The sequence below is a fragment of the Conger conger genome, chromosome 4, assembly GCF_963514075.1.
Source record: "Conger conger chromosome 4, fConCon1.1, whole genome shotgun sequence".
NCBI classification, from domain to species: domain Eukaryota; kingdom Metazoa; phylum Chordata; class Actinopteri; order Anguilliformes; family Congridae; genus Conger; species Conger conger.
The window spans coordinates 90,001-112,391 of NC_083763.1; the positions used below are offsets into that span (position 1 = coordinate 90,001).

The 22,391-nt window shown below is 43.1% G+C and overlaps 2 protein-coding genes across 2 annotated transcripts in view; both read right to left on the reverse strand.

The window, feature by feature from the left end:
- LOC133125941 (5-hydroxytryptamine receptor 3A-like) overlaps positions 1-13,587 on the reverse strand; it is a 17,115-nt gene extending 3,528 nt beyond the window's left edge. The window contains exons 1-5 of the mRNA XM_061237690.1: positions 13,569-13,587; positions 9,200-9,318; positions 5,953-6,059; positions 3,442-3,611; positions 2,149-2,321 (exon numbers count right to left, since the gene is read on the reverse strand). Of these exons, the coding sequence (XP_061093674.1) occupies positions 2,149-2,321; positions 3,442-3,611; positions 5,953-6,059; positions 9,200-9,318; positions 13,569-13,587 (588 nt within the window). The remainder of the gene's footprint in view (positions 1-2,148; positions 2,322-3,441; positions 3,612-5,952; positions 6,060-9,199; positions 9,319-13,568) is intronic.
- Positions 13,033-22,358, reverse strand: LOC133127302 (5-hydroxytryptamine receptor 3A-like). The gene is made up of 11 exons (XM_061240080.1): positions 22,350-22,358; positions 18,739-18,857; positions 17,231-17,342; positions 16,787-16,953; positions 16,228-16,272; positions 15,898-16,004; positions 15,603-15,772; positions 15,309-15,469; positions 14,672-14,882; positions 14,189-14,395; positions 13,033-14,035 (listed from the first exon to the last, which is right to left on the reverse strand). Exons 3-11 carry the CDS (start codon positions 17,265-17,267, stop codon positions 13,767-13,769), a joined length of 1,374 nt encoding a protein of 457 aa, XP_061096064.1. The 5' UTR covers positions 17,268-17,342; positions 18,739-18,857; positions 22,350-22,358; the 3' UTR covers positions 13,033-13,766.
- Between the last annotated feature and the right edge of the window lie 33 nt (positions 22,359-22,391).

Genomic DNA, 22,391 nt, shown 5'->3' on the forward strand with positions numbered 1-22,391 from the left:
TGCTAAAAAAAAGGGTTAAACCTGCAAGCCTAAAATCACCTACATCCCTCCCTCTTTCGAATGTTCCAACACAAAATGACGGTTTTGGCTTCACTGCTGCAGTCAGTGCACATCATCTGCTTTTGAGCCATGGAGAGACAGTGAGGATATTCCCCCGGAAACTGTTCTCCATGTTCTCCTCTCTCCTCAATGCACCGCCTCCTCCACCCCAGTCCTCCTTCGCTGCTGATGACTTTGCTGATTTTTTCAATGAGAAGGTCACAGTCATCCGCAGATCCTTTACAACCACCGCCCCCCTTACTGTGCCCTTCCCCCCCCCTAGGCCCATCCCTTCCTTTTCTACTTTCTCCCCCCTTACAGACTCTGATGTTTCTCAACTCCTGCTCTCCCACCGCCCTACAACCTGTGCCCTTGACCCTATCCCCTCTTCTCTTCTCCAGACTATCACACCTGACATTCTCCCATTTGTCACCTCCCTTGTCAACTCCTCCCTGTCTTCCGGCTGTTTTCCAGCATCCTCCAAGAGGGCCCACATCACTCCGTTGCTAAAAAAGCCTACCCTGGATCCCTCCATCATCCAGAACTACCACCCGGTATCTCTTCTTCCTTTTCTTTCTAAAACCATAGAACGAGCTGCTTCTACTCCACTTTCTTCTTTTTTTTCTAACAATAACCTGCTAGACCCCCATCAGTCTGGCTTCAGATCGGGCCACTCGACAGAGACCGCGCTCCTCTCCGTCAGTGAGTCGCTCCATGCTGCACGTACAGCCTCCCTCTCCTCTGTCCTCATTCTTCTAGATCTCTCTGCTGCCTTCGACACTGTGGATCACTCCATCCTCCTGTCTGCCCTGTCAGTAACGGGCATCTGTGGCACAGCCCTGGACTGGATTGAGTCCTACCTCTCTGGTCGCTCCTTCCAGGTTGCCTGGGCTGGTACGGTATCGACACCTCGGCCCCTTGCCACAGGAGTTCCCCAGGGCACAGTCCTAGGCCCGCTTCTTTTTTCTCTTGGCCCTGTGATCACTGCACATGGGCTATCCTACCACAAGACCTCTCCCCATCTGGATCTCTCCATTTCCCTCGGGGATACCACACTCACGCCATCACCCAGTGCAAGGAACCTCGGCGTGGTGATGGACAGCAGACTGTCCCTTTCCGAGGACATTGTGGCGGTGACCCGGTCATGCAGGTTCTTCCTATACAACATACGGAGAATCCACCCCTTTCTCACCCCCTACTCGACCCAGCTCCTGGTCCAACCGATGGTTCTGTCCCGCCTGGACTACTGCAATTCCCTCTTGGCTGGCCTTCCAGCGTCCGCCATCAGACCTCTCCAACTCATCCAGAATGCAGCAGCTCGTCTGGTCTTCAACCTTCCCAAATACTCACACGTCACCCCCCTGCTTACTTCCCTCCACTGGCTGCCTGTCATGGCTCGCATCAAATTCAAAACATTGGTGGTAGCCTTCCAAGCAGTTAAGGGGTCTTCCCCAGCTTACCTACAAAAAATCATCAGACCCTACACCCCTGCCAGACCTCTTCGTTCAGCCTCCACAGGCCGCTTGGCACCTCCCCCTCTCCGAACCTCCACCTCACGCTCACGACTACTGTTCTGGCTCCACAGTGGTGGAACGAACTCCCCAATGAGGTCAGAACTATAGAATCTCTCCCCACCTTCAAGCGCAAACTGAAGATGCACCTCTTCAAGCAGCACCTCTCCCCATCCCTCCCTACCTCCCTGTGAACCTTAATTGTTGTCTTTGTGATTTACGTTGTATTTCGTTATTTTTTAGTTGGCTAGGTAAGCAGTATTTGGATAGTTAAGTTTGGTCACTTTTGCTTTGTTGTTTGCTTATTTGTTGTTAAAAAAAAGAAAAGAAAAAAAAATAGGCCCTGGTCCTTATCTTTGTTGTACGGGTAGCAATTGAAATTGTACTTCCCTCTAGGGTCTTTCAGCGCACTTATCCCTGGTTATGTGTATGCACTTTGTTGTACGTCGCTCTGGATAAGAGCATCTGCCAAATGCCAATAATGTAATGTAATGTTCCCAACTTATGTACTCAGTATTCCCTGCTTTTTCACACACATAGAAGACTACCTCGTCGCATGTCACACACATAGAAGACAACCTTGTCGCATGTCACACACATAGAAGACGACCTGGTCGTGATCATGATGTATGGGGTGATCCCTGGTGTGTGGGGCGTTGTCAGTGGCCCTGAGGTCCAGCAGCTCCCACTCTCCTGCCGAACGCAGAACGCTCCGAGACTCCTCCAGCACCTCCGAGATATTCCTGCCCAGAGTCAGCTGCAAGTCTGAGGCTGTGAACACAGGAGCCAAATGGTAAATTACATGCACACACACGCATACACACTTCACACACCCTCACACACACCCTTACACACACCGTCACATACACACACTCACACACACGCATACACACTTCACACACCCTCACACACACCCTTACACACATCGTCACATACACACACTCACACACACACATACACACTCACACACACATACACACACACCCTCACATACACATACATACACCCACACATACTCACTCACACACATACGCACACACCCACACATACACCCTCACACTCAAATATACACACACATACATACACACACGTGCAGACTCACAGAAACACACGTGCATACACACATACGCACACTCACAGACACACGTGCATGCACTCATACACACACGTGCACACTCACAGATACACACGCGCATACACACACATGCACACTCACAGACACACGTGCATGCACTCATACACACACGTGCACACTCACAGATACACACGCGCATACACACACATGCACACTCACAGACACACGTGCATACACTCATACACACACGTGTACACTCACAGACACACACGCGCATACACACACATGAACACTCACAGACACATGTGCATGCACTCATACACACACGTGCACACTCACAGATACACACGCGCATACACACACATGCACACTCACAGACACATGTGCATGCACTCATACACACACGTGCACACTCACAGATACACACGCGCATACACACACATGCACACTCACAGGCACACGTGCATACACTCATACACACACGTGCACACTCACAGACACACACATGCACACTCACTAATGCACTTTAACCTCATATCCATCGTTTCATTTCAAATCCAATGTGCGGGAGTACAGAGCTAAAACAACAACAAAAATTGTACAGTATATAAAAGTTATGAGGAAATGAAGTAAATTAGTAAAAAATATATATATATATAATTTTAAATGGTGTTATGCATGGAATAACATGCACAGAAATGTAGCATGTAATAAATGTATGCTTTGCTAAGTCGGTCATGTCTGATTTACAATTTGGCCGTTTTAGGCATCAGGTTTATGATGTATGTATTTTTGTTATTGTTGAGGCTTTCTCACCAACATGGAGATAGGATCCGAAGGTGAGAGAACAGTTCTGCACATCGAAGGGAAAGGCATAGATGTCCAGCCTACAGGCGCTCACCACTCTGATAGGGTGGGCATCAAACACATGACCAGTGTAGTTCAGATACACATAGGGTGCTTCTGGGGACTGGTCTTCTTCCATACTGCCAGAAAAGCACAAACAGAAGAGCCGAATATCGGGGAAGGAGTACGACATTGCGATTTAGTCATCTTTAACCTTTTACATTAACATTTTAGTAATGCAGATGCTTTTAATCCAAAGCGACTTACAAGTGCATAGGTTCTTCCCCAAGTTAAAGCATCACATGCATTACTAGTAAAATACAGATGAGTTGCTGTTCTAAACAAAAATACAGTCATCGTAAGTGCCATTTTCTTTTTTTTGGGTTTGACAAGAGGGATATCGGAAAGGGGGGGTGGGGAGGGGATCAGGAGGGAGGACTAAGGTACAGTTTGAAAAGGTGTGTTTTTAGTCTGCGTCGAAATAGGAGGAGGGAATCTGCTGTCCTGACAGTGGTAGGCAAGTCATTCCACCACTGAGGAACCAGAACGGAAAACAGGCGTGAACGTGCAGCTCGACCGCCAGGTGCCCGTAGAGAGGGAATCGTAAGGCGACCAGAGCTGGCAGACCGGAGTGGTCTAGCTGGGGAGTAGGGAGTGATCAGGGATTGTATGTAATGTGGGGCAGTCCCCTTAGCAGCCTGAAATGCCAACACTAGGGCCTTGAATCGGATGCGTGCGGCAATAGGAAGCTAGTGGAGGCCAATGAGGAGTGGGGTGACATTAGCTGACCTGGGCTCACTGGTGATCAGGTGGGCTGCAGCATTCTGGACCAGCTGGAGGGGCTTGATGGCACAAGCTGGGAGACCGGCTAGGAGGTAGTTGCAGTAATCCAGGCGGGAAATGATGAGTGCCTGGACTAGGAGCTGGGTGGCTTTCTCCATCAGGAGATGAGGGATACGACATATATTGCAGAGGAAGAACCTGCAGGTTCTGGCTGTGGAGGATACTTGTGGAGCCAGGGTGAGGCGGTTATCAAGGGTCACCCCAAGATTCTTGGCCGTATGGGAGGAGGATACTACAAAGTCCTCAACAATCAGTGAAAGGTCGATTGTCGGAGAGGACTTAGCAGGGATGTAGAGAAGCTCAGAGATATCAGCCAAGCAGGCAGAGATCTGTGTGGTGACCTGGGTATTGGGGGGGAAGGAAAGAAAGAGTTGGTAAGAAAAGCCATGGGACGAGATAACAGAACCAAGAGACATGGTATATAGAGAGAAGAGGAGAGGACCAAGAACTGAGCCCTGCAGGACTCCAGTTCGTAGGGGGTGGGGGTCAGAGACTGAGCCCCTCCAAGTCACCTGGTAGGAATGGAGTTAGGAGGAAAACCATGCCAGTGCAACAATAATAAAGAGTTTGCATGGGAAAGTAACAGAAACTGCATGAAATTCAAGAGGAGAAGGAGAAGGATGAGGAGAAGACACTAGATCTCCATGAGGATGAGATTAGGAGACCTGTGCCACCTCCTCTGCCAGTGGGTCGGGGTGTGTGGGAGACAGAGAAGGCAGAGGAAAGGGCAGCCGGCGTGGCTGTGTTCTCTGGTGAGAGCCACGTTTCAATTAAAGCAAGAAAGTCAAGGTTAAGGTGGGAGGCATAGGCTGATATGAAGTCTGCTTTCTGGATGGCTGACTGGCAGTTCCAGAGGCCACCAGCCACACAGAGATCAACACCAGCGGATTTGGGAGGGAAGATCAGGTTAGAGATATTCCGGCCATGTCGGTGGGAAGCAAACCTCCTACCTGACTGGGACCTGGGGAGAGGAGAGAGGACAGGAATTGGAAGGAAACACATGGAGAGGGAACTAGGGAGGACAGGAGGAATCCTATGCAGTGAAGTGAGGGCAGGCAATAAAAACACTCATCAGGCTCACAGACAGCCTCGATGGATACCCGCAGATAGACACCCCCAGATAGACACCCGCAGATAGACACCCACAACTTTGTACACCGAGGCAAGTCGGTGCGCTACACAACCGCTTAAATAACTAGCTGAGCCACTGAATCATGGAAAATGCTACAAACCCACTGGAGAACACTAATGCACACTGAAGTGAGCTCAGCTGTGCCAGTAATTATACCCTGAACAGGGTGTAGGCTCCTCCTACAACTAAAGCGGTGGCCTGCCAGCCAGTTGGAGACAATAGCCTACCTCAATAGCCTAGCTCACCTGAGAGAAATAAACACATAACCCAGTTTCACTGTAATCTAAATAAACACCACTTGTACTAACTAACAAATAAACAAATAAACAGCAGAATCACACTATCTTTAAATAATGCTAATTCTTCTCTGATATTGCTGCATTCTGAATTACAGTTTTTGTTTGTGCGATGAACTGTATTATAGTTCAGTCATTTATATGGTAAAGTTATTTCTGTCTGTCAGCCATTATGTAACAGTAGCCTACAGACAGGCACTGATTACGTACACTTCATTGATGAGAATGTCAGGTGTCCACAGCATGCTTCTGGGTAATGAAATCCTGGAGGTTCCGCATTGTAAGGGGTCCCACTTCACGGCCTCTGTCTTCCACTCCTGGCAATGAAATAGAGTTATAAAAACAGCAAACAGAAAGACCTGTCGGGCTTTTCATTGCAAAATACACTTACCAGGATGAGCCAAATAAAAGTTGTCAGTTGTTGTTGCTTTTCATCCTAGAAAATAAAAAAATGTTAAAAATGACAGATGAAACTGCATTAAAAAACTAAATAATAATAATTACATAACATAATAAGGCCACTTGAATTATGCCACTGTTAAAAAGCAATGTAGCTTTAGTGTGGACTTTCAATTCAATTTATCTCCATTTTTATTATTGTATCTTGCATTAGCATGTTGTGTTCTTTACTTCTGTGCTGTTCTGATTTACTGTTCATATTACTAATTTTACAGAAGAACCTGAGACATATGCCCCTCAGACTTATGGGCAGACTGAACAGGCTGAAGAAGCAGCATCAACGACTACAGGCCCCAGCTCAACACGGGGGGTGAGCTCAACATTAGTGGTGCACTTTCCTTTAAACTAATCATTGATCTCAACCTGTTTTCTTTCATTTTCATTGATTAACAAGTGAGCCAATGATCTGACTGATCAATCGGAAATTAACACGCCGCTTCTTCACATCGTGTTAAATAATTAATACAAGTGAATCACTCTGCAGTGGAAACTTCCACTGATCTTCCTTGAGTATCAATACAACCATTCAGTCCCAAAATACTCATCAGACCCCCAATTAGGCATTTTAGTAGGCTATGCCTGATGCTTTTATTTTTATTTGCATCACAAAATTGTGCACATTTTATCAACAGTATTTTTGGACTCCTTTTTCTGCACTTGACTGGAGTGGATTATCTGCAGTGGGTAGACTGTAATAAACACACTTGAAGGTTTTGTTATTGCTGGTTATTCTAATGTGGTAGATAACAGTTGTGTATCTTTTTTGATAAATGTAGGCTAGGCTATGTAGTGATTAAAATTGTTTTTTAACAGATAAATCAAATTTATGATTTAATAAGAAGAAGCTGTGTGTTACTTGCCAATTGATAAGTCAGATCATTGATACGCTTGTTCATCAAGAGAAATGAATAAAAACAGGTTGAGATCAATCATTTGTTTGAAGGAAAATTTTGTGCGTTACCAATTTTGGACACTATTGGTGGGGGGAGGGGGTAATACAAACTGCTGTTTTAGTACATTTGGTACAAATAATGATTATGCACATTATAGAGCATTATGTTTGCTCCAGTGAGGAGCTGTCTGAAATGAACACAGACTCCCTGGACACAGCTCCTACAGAAACACTGTTACCATAGCAGCCTGCTCTTGCTGACTGGCCGGCTGGCTGACTAGCTGAGAAAGTAACCCCAGCCAACCATGCTATACATCAACCATGCTATCCATTAACCATGCTATGTATCAACCATGCTATACATCAACGATGATATATATTAACCATGCTATACATCAACCATGCTACAGTCAGGTCCATAAATATTGGGACATCGACACAATTCTCATCTTTTTGGCTCTATACACCACCACAATGGATTTGAAATGAAACAAACAAGATATGCTTTAACTGCAGACTTTCAGCTTTAATTTGAGGGTATTTACATCAAAATCAGGTGAACGGTGTAGGAATCACAACAGTTTCTATATGTGCCTCCCACTTTTTAAGGGACCAAAAGTAATGGGACAATTGGCTGCTCAGCTGTTCCATGGCCAGGTGTGTGTTATTCCCTCATTATCTAATTTACAAGGAGCAGATAAAAGGTCTAGAGTTTGTTTCAAGTGTGCTATTTGCATTTGGAATCTGTTGCTGTCAACTCTCAATATGAGAGCCAAAGAGTTGTCACTATCAGTGAAGCAAGCCATCAATAGGCTGAAAAATCAGTTTGCCAAACAACATCTAAACAACATCTTTACAGTTCTGGAACAACATCCTATGGACAGATGAGACAAAGATCAACTTGTACCAGAATGATGGGAAGAGAAGAGTATGGAGAAGGAAAGGAACTGCTCATGATCCAAAACATAACACCTCATCAGTGAAGCATGGTGGTGGTAGTGTCATGGCGTGGGCATGTATGGCTGCCAATGGAACTGGTTCCCTTGTATTTATTGATGATGTGACTGCTGACAAAAGCAGCAGGATGAATTCTGAAGTGATTTGGGCAATATTATCTGCTCATATTCAGCCAAATGCTTCAGAACTCATTGGATGGCGCTTCACAGTGCAGATGGACAATGACCCGAAGCATACTGTGAAAGCAACCAAAGAGTTTTTTAAGGCAAAGAACTGGAATGTTATGCAATGGCTAAGTCAATCACCTAACCTGAATCCGATTGAACATGCATTTCACTCGCTGAAGATAAAACTGAAGGGAAAATGCCCCAAGAAGAAGCAGGAACTGAAGACAGTTGCAGTAGAGGCCTGGCAGAGCATCACCAGGGATGAAACCCAGCATCTGGTGATGTCTATGCGTCCCAGACTTCAGGCTGTAATTGACTGCAAAGGATTTGCAACCAAGTATTAAAAAGTGAAAGTTTGATTTATGATTGTTAGGGTTGACATTTATAAATATACTGTTCTGAAGTTTGGGGTCACCATGTCTTTTTCAGCTTCTTCTGTTTGTAATCAAAGAGTCATGTTTTGCATTTGGTTGCCTGCCATGACCATGACTATGACCCATGAACAGTCTAGATATCTTGTGTTTAGGTTGTCCTACAAGCAATACTATAACTCTTTGCATTTGACTGGATCTGACTGGGAATTGGGAGGTGGGACTAGATTCAGGTGTAAATTATGCTGATACAGCACAGAACATTTGTTGGCTGAATGGCTTTAAATCATCAAGGGTCTAAGGTGTTAAATGAGCCTCAAACCATCATGCTGCTGCATCATTCTACTGTTGTATCTACTAGTTGCATGAAGTATAATGGTTAATAACTTAATGGTTAAGAACTAAGTCAGTTCCCAGGGGGAACGCTGCCAACCCTACACTGGATTATACACCCAGTTACTCACATCAATGCAATACAAACAGCTATGTACTGTAGGTCGCTCTGGATAAGAACGAAATGCTTATGATCTAATGGCTGACTGCAGCTTACTTTACTTTACTTGCATTACTCATTACTACTGCAGGTCCTCATCTGGTCTTCATTCACTCACCACTCCCAGAATACCGACGACAGTGAGCTTGATGCTGACGTTAGTGGGTGTTGATAGGCTGTGGACAGGTCGGAAGGCGGTTCTGTCCAGAACCGTCTCCAAGGCAACAAACAGCGACTCTGCGTCCGGCCGAGAGCAGTTCACTGTGGCAGCAGACTCCAGACACTGAACTGTGGAAACACACACACACACACACACACACACACACACACACGCACACCCACACCCACACACACGCACACACACATGCACACACATACACACACACACACGCACACACACACATACACATGCACACCCACACACACACACGCACACATGCACACACACATGTACACACATACACACATGCACACACACACACATACGCATACACACACACACACACACACACATGCACACAGACACACACACGCACACACATGCACACAGACACACACATATATATTTACATTTACATTTTTGTGCATAGGTTCTTCCACAAGTTAAAAGCATCAAATCCATAACTAGCAAAACATGCATAAAGAGCTATAAATAAGAAATAAGTCTAATAAATACCTGATAAAGTGCTCGCTGAGTGTATATAAATGTAGATATTTATGTTACCAGTTATGATATATTAGTTAGGAGTGGCCTAAGATGAAGCTCTTACCCTGTGTAAGAAGATAGCAGGTGGAGAGAAGAAGGGCTTTGTACATGCTGGGACTACAATGGCTGGTCACACACCTCTCTGGTTTAGGTGTCTGGCCTTTCTGTAGAATTCAGCACAGCATCTTTCAAACAGGCTTGTCTTTCATCAGGAGATATATACATGGTATACTGTGTAGGTCTATGACACATCTGCATTCATGCTGAATTAGAAGTTTGTAGGTCTATGATACATCTGTCCGGGTTGGAGGTAGTACTGGTTGTGGCCACCAGGGGGGCTTATTACTTTCACCTGGTGGTCATTAGTGCCTACTTGACGTCTACCTCCTGAAGGTATTTAAAGCCCTCATTTCCCCTCAGTCTTCGCTTCGGTGTCATTGTTCGCTCTGCCACCTAAGCCGGTATTAGCACATGGTAGACTCAGTATTTAACGAGTCAGGTATTGTGCTGGTTCTGGGTTCTCATTGTGATCAGAAAAGGTAAGGAAGGGGTCTGCGCGCTGTGTGTACACTGCGACCGCCTTCCTGTAGGTTCTTTTGTTCTTTGTTTCTTTTTGTTTTCGGCTCGTGTGAGTCCGTGGGTGAGGGACGTTGTCCCCGGTATTTTGTATTTTGGTTTGTGTGTTTTTTCGGAGCTGCGACTCCTGAATATTTATTTTTGTTCGCCCAGTCTTTTATACTGGGCTGTACTTTTATTTTGGGTTTTCCACGGTTAGGGGTTGGAGTGCTAGCCTTTACGCACTCATTTTTGGTTGTGATTTTCGCCCTGGTTTTGTAGGGTAGTTTTTATTTTCAGAGCCGTTATTTGGGGCTCTTCCTTTTATTTGTGCGGAGTTGTGTCCGTGTTCAGTGCTGTCTCCTCTACCCCCCGGGGTCTTAGGGGCGGGCACGTTTGTGTGTCCGCTTACAAGGGATTACCCATTAGTCGCACCTGGCTCTCCGCACCTCCTCAACCTCACAACATCTTCATATCATATTTCACATGCCATGCAGCCCAGAGCAATGTTTGGAATGGTGTATTCTGCACACAGTGCTTATGTTGCAATAACCTCGGGAGAGTCCCAAACGCCACTTATCCTGCAAATGATTGATAGATTTTATTGATTTAAATAGCCACACACCTTTTTTCTCACGCAGTGATGAAGTGATTAATTACTTCGGGGGCTTGGTACGAAGCAATATTTCGAACTCTCATAGTATAACCACATGTTGTTTTTTACTCTCAAATCAAAGATAGCCTGAGCAGTCAAAATGAGAGATGAACTGGCAGGTATTTGATGATAAATAATATTCGCAACAATAATCTGAAACGATGTACTTGCTTTCTAATAATGCTAACGCAATGAAACGATTTCTAAATTAAATTATATAATTAATTAAAAAATATATATAATTCAATGTTTCAGTGCGTGGCAATATCGTGATATTATAGAAAACAAGTTAGACAAAGTCTTCTTATGAATAAATTCCTCCATAACTTGTACACCGTAACCTTACATAGCATTTGGGGGAACGCTATAAAAATATTTATTTGTTCATGATTATTTGAAATCCTCTCTCAAATGAGATCAATTTGACCTGCACTGTATTTATGTATGAAACCAGTGGACAAGACTTTATTATATTTTAACCAAAATCATGTAAAATATGCGTCTGTGAGAGCGCAATACGTTATCTACAAGGTTCGCCTTGCGTTGCAATGTGCTCTTCCATTAATTGCTGGAGGTTAAGGATTCATGACTCATGATTTATCATAAAGATAGCCTTAAAAGGTCTTGAAAGAACCTCGCTTACTAAAGGTGAGCTAATTTCTGCAGTCTGATTTCTGAGGTGGTTTATACAGCATAGGCAATGAACATCTTATCCTCCTGCCTTAACCTTAAACCTTGCAGTTTTGCAGGTTTGTGCTTAAGACGCTGTTGTCCCACCAACAAGCCCATCCAAATTTTGAAATCCCTTTATGAAACCGATCATCCCGACTTTATCCCAAAACAATCTAATCGGGATAACCTAGTTAGCAATGTATATGACACAGGGTTCTGCGGTGCTGGAAATCTAACGGCAAGCTAATGTTCGACTGGGGAGGTGTTTACAGTGGATGTAATATCTGTACGTTTTGTGTTGATGTGTTTATAACAAGATAAAACTGCGGAGATGCAATATAAATGTCTTTGTAATCAGACAACATTCATACTTTCGTACTTTTACAGTACGTCACATCACGTAGCCATTGTGTCCATCTGTAGATGCATGGCTAGTACCTATGCAGATTGTTGTTTCTGGATTGTAAGTACAACACAGAAGTACAACACAGTTGTTTGTGGAAGATGTATTAAATACAGCATCTGCAGCAAAACAAATTCATTTACCTCAAAAAATGCATCGCAATTGTGGAGGCCACTGTACGACAATGAACTGAACGGTAAAACATCGCAAAAACGTAATAATTTTGATCCACTAATTGTACTGTAATTTATAATATACTTTTGGTATTATTTTAAAGCAAATACATTAGAAATAATAGGTATGTTCCTGAATTATTTTTGTTTAGTCTTATGTGACTTGATTTCACCAGATATTTATGATTTTTGTTATTTTAATTTGTTTGTGCTGTAAATTTATATAAAATGTGCTCTATAAATAAGGCCTGATTCAGCAGGGTTGAGCACTGTAGAACATAGATATTGAAAAGCGTTTGTCTGTAAATGTTACAGCTATGTCTCAGTCTATTACATAGAAAAAACATCTTGTCATCAAACAATGTTTATCAGAACAATATTCTGAAAATGGTAATCTACCCTCAGTCAATTGCAGGCATGCTCAAACTTTCCTAAACTACAAATACAACCATTTAAGAAACCAATGAATTTCTGTGACCCCTCACATCTGTTCCAGTATTAAGCTTCAAATGTTTTTAGATAAGTAATTACTGCTGTGGGTAAACTACTGCTGTGTTGAATGCACAATATTCTTCTAGTTTAGATGAAGTTCAGATACTTTTTTTCCACACTGCTAGTGAATACTTATTTTTACAGTTCATACTGTTACTCAGAGGTCCAAAGATATATAGAGCCACAGGACTGGGAATATATACACTATATTCTTTCTTTTAATGGCATTACTTTTTATGGCCTTTTACATAACGCAGTGCATCATTCAGTCAATCATTTAAATAATCAATCTGCATTAAACTGTACCAATCAATCATTTATTATTGTAGCATTTACAAACATTGTCACACAGCATTTCCCAGTGGAATGAGAAGCTTAATTTTCATCATTAAAAGCAGGTGCCCAGCGATCTCACACACAGGACATAAGATGCAGGAAGCAAAGAAAGGCAGCACCTTTACCTGGGCTCTGGCGAAGGGTTCAGCCATCGGTCAAACGCTGTGGCTGCTGCAGCAGGCTTAGTGGACGGTCAGAGGAGCAGCTTCTAAACTACCCTCTGCCTCAAGCCTGCTCCTCAGCACAGAGCACTGCTCAGCTTAAGTACATAAGGATGTTGTCTTAGACAGATAGCTGAACTGAGTCATTCCTTTGAAGAACACTTGACAAGGCCATGAAATGTCCTGTTGTGTCAGCTTTGTTGTCACCTTTGTTTAGATAAATAATAATTGCTGTGCTTGTAAAATGTATAACAAAAAAAAAAAAAAAACATAAAAAATGTCTAAGCAGTGGAAACATTGATATACAGTATATATATATAGACTAACCCCTTACCATTCAGGCCTGCTAGCATTGTTGTTTACTGCCCTGAAGCTTACAATGACTTATTGGTCTAACTGGTCATTTTTCTAGGAGTTTTTGTCACTTTATGAAATATAGCATAAAAGAGACAAGATTACAGAAATCATATTGCAGCCTCATACGACTGACACCTGAGAGCTTTGTGACTCCTCATGAGCGACTGGACAAATGCTACAGGCTGTACCACTGTATCCAGATTGTGGTAATGGAGATGAAGCTGATAATGATGAAGAGGATGTAAGAGCAGAACAGTAGTCGATCAATGATGTTACCGATCAGGATCCAGTCCTCAGCTGTGTGATTGGCTGTGAGATGTTTGTCCACCTGCTGACGGATGGCCAGCACATCCTGACCAAGCTGTTTCAGCTGTCCCAGGACCTGCCCATCGAGCTGCGGTTCTGCACAACCATCAGGGCTGGACTTGGTCTCCATATTCTCCACTGAGACACCATGGAAACAGGAGGAAAACACTAGTTATCCTTATTATAGAAGAGTTTGGACCACAGCGGACACAGTCAAACAACTTCCAAATTCCAAATACAAGATCTGGAATTACGTCCAAAAAAACCTGTGTCAATAGAACCCTGGACTACCTTGAACAGCGGTGTTGAGTATGACAGTAACACAGTCGCTGGGTTTTCGGTACAGGCAGACGAGCCGGGCCAGGTACTCCAGGAAAATCACACGGATCCAGCGTGGGACCGCGGGGTACTGGCTGGAATTGCACAGGATGTTGGTGATCAGAACTGTCTCTAGGAGACTACCCACCATCAGAGCCAAGCAGATTGAGAAAAACACATCTGGGGAGAGAAGGAGAGAGAGAGGGGGAGAGTGTGTGTGAGAGAGAGAAAGAGAGGAGGAATACCACCTTATATTGACTCTCACAGATGGTGCCTCCATCTCCACAATTTAATGAGCTTGGCTGTGGGCTAAACTCTACTAAATGGCCATTGGGATTATCACATACATATACGCAGCTGTGCTTGCAGATAGCTAACTGGACACTACAAATTATGATGGGACTTGGACAGTCCCACACTGGGCCCCGTAATAAAAGCACAATAATGAGACTGCACTTATTAATGGGATTCTGTTGCCAGTGATGGGCAGCAGGTCGTTCATGATGAGCAGGAAGACGGTGTAGCCCAGGATCAGGGTCATCTTGAAGGAGGAGCGGTCCACACTCTGGGGGGGCAGGAGGAAGCTGAAGAGGTCCACTGTGATGAGGAAGCAGCTGGGGACCAGGAGGTTCACCACATACAGGGTGGCCCTACGCCGCAGAACGATCTGAGAGAGAGAGAGATATGTTTGCTGTCTTCTTCATGGGATTGTTGTCCAACAGTACCGCATTACAGGCAAGGACCATGAGTGTTTTATCCACAGCTCAGTGACTGCCTGGGAAACTAAACTCAACTGGCGGAGATTAATAAGCCTTTGTGTTAGCTGATGTTCATCTTTATTTTGCTTTATTCATATTTGCTGCGAAACTGTGCTGTCTTCATTATAATGTATCAACCGTTCTCTTCAATTCCCAAACTTCTATATCAGCTGGCAAGCATTACTGGGGGTTCATGACAACAGTAACAATAATAAGATCCCACTGAATTTCCTTTTGGTATAGCCATGCTCCAGCTGAGATGGGTTAGCTGGAGGTGTGTCCTTTTGCAATACTACTAACCAACTGTGACATTCATCAATTTTTTAATGACCTACATGGTAGACGACCTCGTCAAAGAAGTCATGAGTGATTTCTTCTAAGATGTCTTCAGCTGTGATGTCAATGAGTTCCCACTCTCCTACGGTCGTCAGCACCTCCTTGGATCTCCTCAGTGTTTCCTCAGCTGACATACCCAGGGTCAACTGAACATCTCCAGCTGAAGAGACAATAATACGCTGATGAGAAATACCCCTGAATAAAGTGTAGTAATATCCTGTTAGTGTGGTAGAGGTGACGCGGGTCTTGTCTCACCCAGGAGAGAGTAGGAGTTGAAGGAGAGGGAGCCTCACCCAGGAGAGAGTAGGAGTTGAAGGAGAGGGAGCAGTTCTGCACATCAAAGGGGAAGGTGTAGATGTCCAGATTGCATGAGCTGACCACTCGCACAGGGCGGCTGTCGATCACATGACCCTCTTGTGTCAGGTATATGAAGGGAGCGTTTGGAGACCGGTCAGCGTCCATACTGCAGAACAGTGCAGAGATACAGAGCCCCATGCAGTCCCCTTCAGCTCAGCCAATTCAACACATCGCCAATTAATGTCCTAAACTCAGCTGCATTCTAGCCCATCTCTACAACTGGCCACTTACAACTCGTTGATCAGAATATCTGGCACCCATAACTTTTCCCTGGGCAGAGAAATTCTGGAAGCTCCACACTGCACAGGATCCCAGCTGACATACTCAATGTCCCACTCCTACAAAACAAAAATCAACAATACAAAGGGGTCTGACTGCTTTGACAATCAATGTAATGTTTTTTTTATATAAGGGGCAATTAAATATAAAACTTGTAGTTCACTGACGTAAGGTGTGGATTTTCATGTCCTTCCTGAACAACACGCTCCATGACAACAGAATGGCTCATTCCAATTTCCAAATAAAAATTACAATAACAAAGGTCATTTTCAAAACACTTACCAATGTGTGCCAAATAAATGTTGTCAAAATTTGTGCCTTTTCATCCTACAAGATAAAGGTTTTCAAAAGGTTATTTTTGCTATTCTTGTTATTAGACATGTTATGGAGGATTCTTTCTTTTACTAATAGCTATCATTTTCCAAGAAACAGTTGAATTATAAACAGTTGAAAATGTCACATGATCCTGTTTACAGTACAGCCACTTGAAATGTGATTTCATCATACAGTCAATCATACAGAAATATGTAATCACATATGGGAAGTGAGGAAAAGAAAGTGAGGAACATACGTCTGTGTCTGTACACAATGTGTTGCATTTAATACAGCTGATATCTACTACGTATTCCAGGGTACACACAAAGGTGAATTTTTGTACATGGGGTTTATTGTATCTTTATGAGACTGAATATCTGGTTTTGGACATTCTGACGAACCTGTGATGAACATATTGACCTGAAGCAATCCCCATAATGCACCTTGCTCGAGGATGCAATACCTGCCCTGTAATTTCCTGATTACAAGAGCAGCTCCCTCGGCATGAAGCTATAGTCACACTCACCACTCCCAGAATTCCATACAGCGTGAAGTAAGTGGTGACGTTGGTGGGTGAATTCAGGCTGATGACCGGCCGAACCTCATTACTGGCCAGAGCCTTGTTGAGATCACGCAGGAGAATCCTAGCATCCGGCTGTGCGCATCTTATCATACCAGACTCCACGCAATGGACTTCAGGAAAAATAAGAAATATCATAGTTTATAATGTAAAACACCTTTCTGGGTTTCTAGTGTTGATTAAGTTCACTCACTTCAGTTGATTTGCATATTAATTAACTGAAAAAGCCCATAATGGCATTTAAGGAATGATGTTCCTGAATCCCTTTCCAGAACTGACCCCAGCATTTTTGATCAGTTGTGTATCAATGATCAACTTGAAGTTAATATTGCTTTATGGAATGTAAATATTTAACATGACACAGGCTGGATCTGGGAGTACCCATCTTACCCTGGACCAGTAGACAGACGAGGAGGAAGGCCTCCATGTGTTTGGCAGGGCGCAGCTGACTGGTAGGATGGTGGACACTGAATGGATTCCATTTCAGATGCAGTTCCTCGACCTGTGACATGTGAAAGTTGCACCTCATTGCCACTAAGATGATCCCACTCACCTTTCGATTCTTTCTGTTTTCATATCAAATAATGTATGATTAGATGTATTATTTAAGTACATTTATGACCGGTGACATTTATAAGCCATAGGCAATAAACAATCTTAGCATGGCTTCTGTAGGTACACAATGTATATATTATATATATATATATATATATATCTTATATTATCATGACTGTAAATAAAAATAATCTGCATACAAATAAAGGCTGTATTCATCATTGTTTACAGTCCTTCCCCCATCGCCCAAACCCTGCTCCTGGAGATCTACTGCAGGCCTGCCCAACCCTGCTCCTGGAGATCTACTGCAGGGCTGCCCAACCCTGCTCCTGGAGATCTACTGCAGGGTTTACATGAAAGCCTACAGAATGGTAGATCTCCAGAAACAGGGCTGAGCAGCCCTGCTGTATGGCATATCACAGGCTGCAGTAGTCAACCCAAATAAGACTGCAGATATGATAAGCCAAAACAAACAGACATTTAATTTCTGAAAAAAGGAAGAATTACTGTTCAGTATGCATACACTACATACCAGCACACATCACCTGACACCCTGTGGTGTGTTCGACATTATGTACTTTTGGGAGTGAGAAAAAGTTAAAAGGTCATGAATAACAACGAGGCAAATATGTGAGGGAATTATCCGGTTTACTTTACCTGAGGCTTAGACAGGCCTTCGGCAGTCTCCTGTTTCATAGCTATCAGTAAAATATAAATGTTGAAACTTACATAAATCTGTTAAATACCTAGTTTCTTCAGCATGTTTTCACTATCTGAAGAAACAGCTGAAACTGCAGCTATTTAAGTAGAAACGTATTTGCATAGACAAGCTTATTTTGTTTGTGGGGTCTTACATCGGTCACATGGAATCCACATATTTTGCCTGCAGTGTCAGGCAGTTTTAGTTTCACTAAAAACAAATATAAGGTGACCTAAGGTGACCCAAGGTGCTATATTGAACTTAAACAGGATCCAACTCATAATACAACATAATACAATACATAATGTATAATACATAACACATAATACATATAGAATACATAAGGTGACCATTTGTGTTTTTTTCATACAGTACATACAATATTTAAGGTCTTGTTCATGTGAGATATTTCCCTCCTATGGGTCACCTTCACCTACAGCTTGTGGTGAAAACAGGTTGGCTGTTATAAATCATTATAGCCATTTTAATAAAGGTTTTTTAAATTAATTTTTCTTGTTAAATGTTGTCTAACTAGTTGACATATGTAAGAAATGTTATGGGTGAGATGAATGTCCTGAAAACTGTGCTTCTGATTCTGGCTGGCCTTTGTGGACCATGTCTGTGGGTGCAACGTCTAACACACCTGAGCAGCAATATGGACGGGTGTGGTGAGGCAGGGCTCACGCTCGCACAGCCGAGAGGCTCTGCTGCCGCTACAACCGGAGCTGACTCGAGAGGTGAAGCCACTTTCACCGTTCAGTACTGGATAACATCGGGAGAAAGAAACGAGGAAGGAGAGGGGTCAATCAAAATCACCAATCGAGGAGATTCAATCAGCCACCACTTCCATCTATTGCTCTCACAAACCTGCGCTCTCTAAGCAACAAAGTGGGCATGATAAGGACATACACTAGGTACTGTAATGAATTCCGTGGGGCATCTTTCTTATGTTTCACGAAAGGTTGGCTACAACCAACAAAGCCTGACTCTCTCTTTGAAATCCCTGGATTCACCCTTGTGCGAGCGGACAGGGATGGAAACTCGAGAAAAACTAGCGGAGGAGGTATTTGTGTGTACATAAATGATCTATGGTGCCGATTGCATTCAGTAAAATTCAAGATCTGTGATTCCAATGTAGAAATTCTCGGCATGACGTTGATCTTTTTATTTGCCTAGAGAATTTGGGTGTATTTTGCTGTTTGTTGTTTACTTGCCTCCCAGTGGGAAAGCGTCACAAGTGGCCAGCACCATAGCTGACTGTAGATGAACTACAACTCAAACACCCGGATGTACCAGCCACTGCGCTCGGGGACTTGAACCACTGTTGCCTGGATTCAAACAGTATGTCAAGGACCAGACAAGAAAAGATCATATTCTGGACAAGTGTTTTGTAAATGTTAGAGGAGTGTATGTATCTAAGTGTAGGCCACCCATACTAAATCCTGATCATAATGTTGTGCACATGATCCCATTGTATAAGACCAAACTCAAGAGAAGTAAACCAGAAAAGAAAGTGATAAGGACATGGACAAATGAAATCAGGGAACAATTGAAAGCCTGTCTTTGGGAGGGTTCATTAGATGAAATGACTACAGCTACAAATGATTACATTAATTTGTGTGTACAGTTGGTTGTTCCCACAAAGGAGATTAAAATCTATCTTAACAATAAATCATATGTGACTTGGGACATTACAAAGGTTATAAATACAAGGAAAGTGGCTTTCAAAGATAAGGATTTTAGAGCACTTTAGAGCAAAATTGGCACACAGACAGCGTCTGGAAGATGCCTTTAAAGCCAATAATCGTAAAAAGGTGGGATACTATGAAAACTATGACAGGAATGTCATCTCCAACTAAACCTATTTTGACAGACAATGAACTTTGTTTTGCCAACGGCCTAAACACTTTCTTTACCAGATTTGAATCACTAGATCATTCTGTTAAATGCACCAAAATGCTCAATACTGTCATAGCTGATACTACAGACCGAATTATCATCACTGTATCAGTACGCTGAAATATCTTCCTAAGAAAGCTGCTGGGCCGGATGAGTAGCGCTTTTCTTTTGAAGAACTTTGCAACTGAGCTGGCTCCAGTGTGGCAACCAGTCTTCCAGGCTTCTGTAGATAAACATACTGTTCCTCTATCATGGAAAACTTCACACATAAAACCAGTACCCAAAATTCCATGTCCAAAAGGATTTTAGACCTATACTTACCTCAGTGATAATGAAATCTCTAGACAGAATTCTGCTCCAACATCTTGTCAGTACAACAAAAGACAAACTCGATCCATGCCAATTTGCTTATAAGCAGGGTTGTGGTACAGAAGATGCTGTTGTCACTTTGGTTCATATAATTTCTAAACATTTAGACAACCCCAACACCTGTAAGAGCCCTATTTCTAGATTTTTCGTCAGGCTTCAACACAATACAATAAGATATTTTGGTGTCTCCCCAGGGTTGTGGGAGTTCAGCTATGCTTTACACTCTTTATACTGATGATTGCCGTACAGATACACCAAATCCATACATTCTAAAGAATTCTGATGATACAGCGTTAATATCTCTGTTAAGTAGCTCAGACAGCCCTGGACTGCACCAACATGCCGTGAACAAAGTGATCGAGGGGAGTGACAATAATACTCTTGTGATTAACACAAAAGACTGAAGACATTGTATTTGGTTCACCATCAGACTCCTATAAATAGCCTATTGTTATTAATAATGAAAAAATCAAGCAGGCATTTTCATACAAATACTTGGGTGTAATGATAGACCATCTGTTATCCTGGAAAGACCACATTGAATTTGTCTGCAAAAAAAAGAATCTATTTTCTCCGCCAACTTAGGTCCTTTGGGGCAAGTAGACAGATTCTTCTTTTGTTTTTTTTTTACCTCTGTGATCATGAGCCTACCATAACAACATATTGAGGCTTGTTAACAGCACTGTTTCTGATCCCAATCATGCTCTGAACATCCATCCATCCATCCATTATCTTAACCCGCTTATCCTGAACAGGGTTGCAGGGGGGCTGGAGCCTATCCCAGCATACATTGGGCAAAAGGCAGGAATACACCCTGGACAGGTCGCCAGTCCATCGCAGGGCACACACACCATTCACTCACACACTCATACCTATGGGCAATTTAGACTCTCAAATCAGCCTAAACTGCATGTCTTTGGGCTGTGGGAGGAAACCGGAGTACCCAGAGGAAACCCACACAAACACGGGGAGAACAAGCTAACTCCACACAGAGAGGCCCCAGCCGACGGGGATTCAAACCCAGGACCTCCTTGCTGTGAGGCGGCAGTGCTACCCACTGCACTATCCGTGCCACCTATGTTCTGAACAGTGATTATGAATTGCTACCATTAAACAGAAGATACAGGGTTCCATGATTTAATAGGGTTAGTCTGAGGCATTAAATATGGAGCATAATCTCAGGCCAAATGTACGTTGAAGGGCCTCATTGTATCATGTGATTGTGATGTTATGTTAAATGTATGTATTCTGTTTGTTTTCTTGTCTTTGGTGTTGCAAATGGTGCTAATGATGATGCAAAACAAATCAAAACAAAGCAATCTGATAATAAAGTATTATCAATCAATCAATCAATCAAATGGGAAGGCTTTATGTAATCTAAGAAAAATCTCTCTGCCTGCAAATATAAGCATGATGGTCAATGCAAGTGCAAATCAGCATCTGTATGCACTAACCCTATCTGTGAGGCCATGTCTGTATGCACTAACCCTATATGTGAGGGCACGCCTGTATGCACTGTCTGTATAGGTCTCACTTGCAAACAAGGTTGTAATCTCATTGTGATTTACTAGTCAAACAAAGGTTTAATAAAAAAGCACAGGAGCTTTTCATGAGATGAGTGTGCAGAATATATGGCTTTACATTTCAAGTGTTTTTGTTATCACCACTCATTTGAATTTTCCAGAATATTCCAGCCAGTGTGCACACTGATTCGTGAGCTCTTCTGGCTTGAGGTCCGTGAAACTGAGACGAAACTAATCTGATAGTCAAACTGAGAGGTTCATACATAATTTGCAGGTTGCAGTTGAATTTGAATGGAATCACCATGGTTGATATCTTGTTGCATTCTCTGTGACTAAGCTTAGTCTTTGCTGCTACATCAGTGTTTCTAACACGGGACTGCTTCTCGCCAAGGAAGGCACTTGATTCCTCTGTTCGCTAAAGAAATTGAGCGTTGCTCTAAGCTTCTGAAAGGCCGCCACCTACCTGCAATTCCCTTCTGTAGGCTTACTGAATACAAGCGAGAAC